This window comes from Aplysia californica, unplaced genomic scaffold (genome assembly GCF_000002075.1).
Source record: "Aplysia californica isolate F4 #8 unplaced genomic scaffold, AplCal3.0 scaffold00034, whole genome shotgun sequence".
In the NCBI taxonomy this organism is placed as follows: domain Eukaryota; kingdom Metazoa; phylum Mollusca; class Gastropoda; order Aplysiida; family Aplysiidae; genus Aplysia; species Aplysia californica.
The window spans coordinates 572,843-578,667 of NW_004797304.1; the positions used below are offsets into that span (position 1 = coordinate 572,843).

Below are 5,825 nucleotides of genomic sequence, written 5' to 3' on the forward strand. Positions count from 1 at the left end.
TCTCTCTCTCTCTCTCTCTCTCTTTCTCTCTTTCTGTCGCTCTCTCTCTCTTTTTTTCTCTCTCTCCCCTTCTTTATTTTACTATTTCTATATCTATCTACCTATTTATCTATAGAGGGCTCTCGCGGCCTAGGAGTTAAGGTGTTTGCCTCTCATTCAAAGGTCCCGGGTTCGAATCTTTATAATGACCGAAACATTTTCTTTTCTAAAATTGTCTCCTTTCGCCTCCGTTCCTGCTCTCAAGCAATGTTCTGTATTACGCTTTCGTCTCTATTTTCTACCCCCACCCCGTCACCTCCTTTGCCCCTCCTCTGGGCTCCTAACTCTTTCTGCAGCCTTTCTACTGCTACTCCATTGCTCCTTCTTACTGCCGTCTTTCAGCCACACCCCTGATCTTGTGGTAGCCTTCTCGTACAAGGGCTAAAAATCTCGGAGGTCCCGTGTGCAAGTTGCGCAAGTTAAAGATCCATTAGTGGTCTTAAATCGATAAGAGTAGGCTTTGGCCGCCACGCTGGCAAAATTCAAAATTTCCTGCCAACTGAAAAATGTTTAATGTTTCCCGAGCGCTCATATGACCTTATGCAGTTGCGAGCGCCCTAAAACACTCACTCAAAAAAAAAAGGAAATATCTGTCTATCTCCGTGTCTGTTCCGTTCCCTTTGTATCTTTCTGCACACCTCACTTACTGCATTCTTTCTCTTGCATTTTTAGATGTCGATGGCAGGTGCAATTTTCGGTCTATTGCTGGATCTTCTTCATCTGAAGGACCTCTTTAACGCCATCCATCTAGCAAAGTTTGGCTTGGTCTGGCCCCTTTCTTGTATCTTGAGTCTTTTGGGCGGTAAGATTCTGCAACTGGTTGATTTTATGACAATCCGATGACCGAACCACTTGATTATTTGAAGTTCCATGTGTATAACAACCGATTTAATCCCTGTTAAATTTTGGACTGGACTCGTGTTTTTTTCTTATGCAGAAAAGTTAACTACTTATAGAAATGCGTATTTGGATTCTAATGATGTATCGCAACGAATCCAGCTTATACTCATAGGCCCTATATTAGAACGATTTATGTCTGAGCTTGTGGCTCTCATGTAATTTTGTGAACCCACAACAAATTAATTTTCATCACGGTCAAAGGATCATGTATATCAGTACACGTACAAGTCAATATCAGGCGCACACTAAGCTAGTAACCTGTTTAAATGAAACCCACAGCCCACGTTGTTAAGAAAAAAACATCATTCCCTTGTCCAAAAAACTCGAGTGAAGCAAACATAAATATATTTATTTATGGCCTGTTTACAAGTGATAATAAATGAAATTATGTCACTTTCAGGTGACAGCTCTGAGGCAGTCAATAACGATCAATGGTACCAAAACTTTCCTGTTCAGTCTTCGTGATCGGCGCGGTTTTTCCTATTGTCGTATTTGTTGCGAAGTTGTTCATCTTTGTCATTCCAGGTCTTCTTTCTCTTTAACTTTACACACAAACAGTGTTATCTCTAGTCCCTTTGATCTGTTTATGAGGCCAAAGAATCGCAATTCTCTTTTTTTTAAATAACTCTGGTTATAGATGTTTAACAACCTGCCATTCAGAGCCCTTTTCTATTTACTTTCGTGTATTCTTGAGCGACAAGCAATAACCCAAGCTGAAATGAATACTACGAGTATAATATTTAAAAGAAACCCAGGTCCCTGAACAGTGGCAACTAGAAATCACATGTTTGTGAAACTGTCTGAACTGTTGTCATACTGCCAATTTGTTAACTTTCTTTTTGTACATACATGTGTGTATGTAAATATACTTTTTATGCTTTTAGAATGCTCTTATAACCAAAATTTCCAAACATGGATTAATAAAGCTATAATATATAATAATAATAATGATTATATATATATATATATATATATATATATATATATATATATATATATATATATACACTATATGAGTGTGTGTGTGTGTGTGTGTGTGTGTGTGTGTGTGTGTGTGTGTGTGTGTGTGTGTGTGTGTGTGTGTGTGTGTATTCATGTATAGAACTTTTATAGGTCATAATATTCATTTAACATACGCAGTGATATATTATATTGGTGAATGGCGTTGACAAATTTAATATTTCGTTTTAGGGGAAAGGAACATTTCAGTCCTACAATCAAAATTTGAAACAACCATAGACTTAATCCATAATATAAAAGACGAGGCACTGTAATGGAAGTCACTCTTTTGCACTCGATTTTTTAAAAGAAATAGGTTGTGGAAGTGAACACCATGGCTGCAATAATGAAGAGCAAAGCACAAGTCTCACTATTGGCTATAATCAAGTGTTCAAGCAACTTTTCCCTTTTTGTCCTTCATTTGACCCTCATAGAATCAAATGTGTCATGACATGATGAAAACAGGCGGTCGTCAGTTGTTGGGCATATGGAGTTATTTGTATCATATTATAGCCTCTTCATTTGTCTTTTTTTAAAGATAAAAATGTTCAATATACCTAGAATAGAAGTCGAGATATTTGGGGTTGAAGGTAGTGAGGTTGCTGGTTTCAGACGGAACATTAGCGTGAAAATGGACGCCAAAGTATGCCGATGTTTAATCAATGGGGGGTTTTTCAGTAAAAATCTACACAGAAATGCGTTTTTAAATTGACGTAAAAGGTGTTGAGTCAAAAATTGAAAATTAGAACAAAACTGCCAGATGATCAGAAAGACGCCAGTTTCTTTTATTTAAACATTTTGACGAACGCCTGGTTTTACCACGATGCCTCACAAGTGGTGCGCTCCACAGTGAGCTTGAATTACGTAAGGAGTGTCGAGTCATGGTTCTTATAATGTCAATAAAAAACAGCCAGGTCATGAAGGAACCACATAGTCGTCATGATTAGGATACTTAATGTTTATTTACATCGCAGGGCAAATTGTTATACATTTTCTGCTGTGACAATTTTTAAATTTCAACTAGGCACTTAGGAATTATTGATAAATTTTCTTTTTAGCGGATTTCAAAACTGAGATATGACATACTTCATTATTTGTCTCAAAAATTGACTTTTACTTTTGGTAAGTTAGAGAAAGGGAAAAAGTAATGTTCTTATGAGAGTCTTCTTTAAGTGTTGTAGAAAAGCAGGCATATTGGTGTCTAAATGACGATTGTCTGCAATATTAAAATGTACAAAAGAAAAATACTCAGATAAAGACTCTTGATCTTCTCATGCTTCCAAAAATATGTCAGACTCACTGCTACTAATAAGAAGTTGCAGTTGGTGGTACATTTATTGTTCTATGACAGTATAGGCCTGTCTAGTGTTTGTGTGCAACTGTGTTACATCAGGGTGTGCTGTATTTGGCGTACACCAATACAGATACCGTTAGCTGTAATTAGACGAGGTATCAAGTGAAGTTTCTAGCATTGAAATGGACAGTATTTGTATAAGTCAAACAGCCTAAAACCTAACTGAAATTATGTTAAGATAACGTGCAAAGTATAAAGAAGAGGAAATGAACAAATATGTGTATTTATTATAAACAAAGATGTTGTATATTATAGCACATTCCTACGACATTAAAGTATATGAAACATTTATTATGTACAGTCTTCAATATCGAAAGGAAACACTGACGAGGGCAAAAGGAACTCAAAAGTAACATCATAAAAATAAGACCAAAAAATCGACAACAAAAGTAAACAAAAAACGAAAACAAATTAAAAGATAGACTTACAATGGCAACAAGAACAAAAACGGGGTTTGAGATGAAGCTTATTCTAAAAATAATGACATGGACATGAAGTGAGAAAGGCCGGAAACACGGATAAAGTAGAAGACTACCACCACCATCACATCCACAACCATAAAACCCCCCAAAAAGACAACAACAACAGCAACAACAACAACTACAACAACAATTACAACAACAATGACAGCAACAATAACACAAACAACGACTTCTAAAGGAACAAAATGTAAAACAAATCTTTTATCCCATTAGACTTATGACTGAGAAGGAAAAAGAATAGGAGAAAACAGGGTAAGAAAAAACCTGAAAATATTTGCAAGACTATACAGTTCAGTTCGATGAACTCAGAGATATACCCTCAGTAAACGTGTTTCATGTTGGATTTACGTTTAAGTCAGTCAAGTAAAAGAGGAGAATTATAGTATTATTTTTTCATCAAAGCGTAATAAAATAGATTGTTCTAAGGGCAGGCATCGTGATCAATGGTAAACACAGAAGTTACATCTTGGGCAAGCAACAGCTGCTTTCTCTTGATTTCGTCATAACGGGCTGTTGAGGAAAAAAATAGAAATATAAAGCAAATATTGTAGTAATAATGCTTAGTACAACATTACTATCATGAATCATCAATTTTATTGAAGCTCTACCTGGGTAAAAATATAATATTATCTCTTAACTCTTGATGGAGCTCTATAGTCTTAGTTATGCGTAAGATGATGAAGTCGTTCAAGCAGTGTCATAAAGCAATACTATGTACAAGAACGTAAACATTAAAAACAAATACGGTGGCATATTAAGTCCTGCGCATGGAATACAATCAACAAGTGTCAGGGCCAACTCGTGCTGAAAGGGATACTACATCCCAGCAGAAAGACAGAGATACTGGATAAAGTTTCCTTTCCTAGGGAACCGAACTCGGGTCTCCTGCGTGCGTCACGGATGCACCAACATCAACTTAAAAAACGCCACTACCGGCAGCTGTTGAATCACCAGTCATAATATTATATATCATATGCATTGGTCATTTAACTTTACGCACACCCTCATTTATTGCGTTATGCTATGTACTGTCTGAATAGAATAAATAAAATTATTTTTTTTAAAAACCCAACAAAGTCTGCACCAAAGCTAAACAACGTCAAGTGGAGACAACTGACCATCCATCATTAAACTCTTGACGTCATCCTCGCTCTTGAAGAAGTGCAGAGTGACCATGGTCTGGTCATCGATGTGGTGACGTCTCAGGGAGTTCACGCCAACATTCTGGACAACAAAGGGCTGTGGAGGAATTTGGTAGATTATAATATGGTTATGTTTTACAAACCTCACTTACGTTCTTTTACTTACAAATACAGACAGCATTTATACGATCTTATTGAGTTGCAAGGGTCGTAAAACTCTTACTAAAATTTAAAAAGACCAAATACAGTACATATGATACAGAAATACGATGCTTTTTCCATCAAACCTGTTTTAATAAAGGGGCCCTCAAAGGCAACGTAAAAATGTTTAAGATATCCGCAATAATACATCATCATCGCATAATCACATAGCACGACATCCATACGGGCAATTAATTAACACACCAATGCTGGTTGCCCCTGTGTAAGGCCCTGTTTTAAAATTAGATTTAAAAAAACAACAAGATTCCAAAAAGTCCCCCATCTTGCTCAATAAACCGGCCTTAAGGTTTATCAACATTCTGTCCATAAAAGATGAACAACAACAATAACTGCAAAAAAAACAATAACAATAACAGCAACAACAACAACAACAGCAACCGAAAAAACAAGAATATCAAACAGCAAAAATAAACACGAAAAGCCACAACAACAACAGCAACAACATTTAAAGCTTACCATTCCTCCATATTGCTCAATGAGTGCCCCCAGAGGTTGGTTCACCTCGTCTCTGTACTGGTGGAAGCTACAGCCGTTGAGGGTTGTGTAACACAGCATGTATGTCTGGAAGTCGCGAACTGAGGATGGCCGGGAGGGGAACGTTGTTAGGTGGATAGATAGATAGATAGATAGATAGATAGATAGATAGATAGATAGATAGATAGATAGATAGATAGATAGATAGATAAA

The 5,825-nt window shown here is 36.7% G+C and overlaps 1 protein-coding gene across 3 annotated transcripts in view; it reads right to left on the bottom strand.

The window, feature by feature from the left end:
* Positions 1–2,881: 2,881 nt before the first annotated feature.
* LOC101852224 overlaps positions 2,882–5,825 on the bottom strand; it is an 11,441-nt gene continuing 8,497 nt past the window's right edge. For all 3 annotated transcript variants that reach the window (XM_005091668.3, XM_005091666.3, XM_035973832.1), the window contains exons 4-6: positions 5,595–5,713; positions 4,893–5,013; positions 2,882–4,284 (exon numbers count right to left, since the gene is read on the bottom strand). In XM_005091668.3, coding sequence (XP_005091725.1) covers positions 4,196–4,284; positions 4,893–5,013; positions 5,595–5,713 — 329 coding nt within the window. In that variant the 3' untranslated portion in view covers positions 2,882–4,195. The remainder of the gene's footprint in view (positions 4,285–4,892; positions 5,014–5,594; positions 5,714–5,825) is intronic.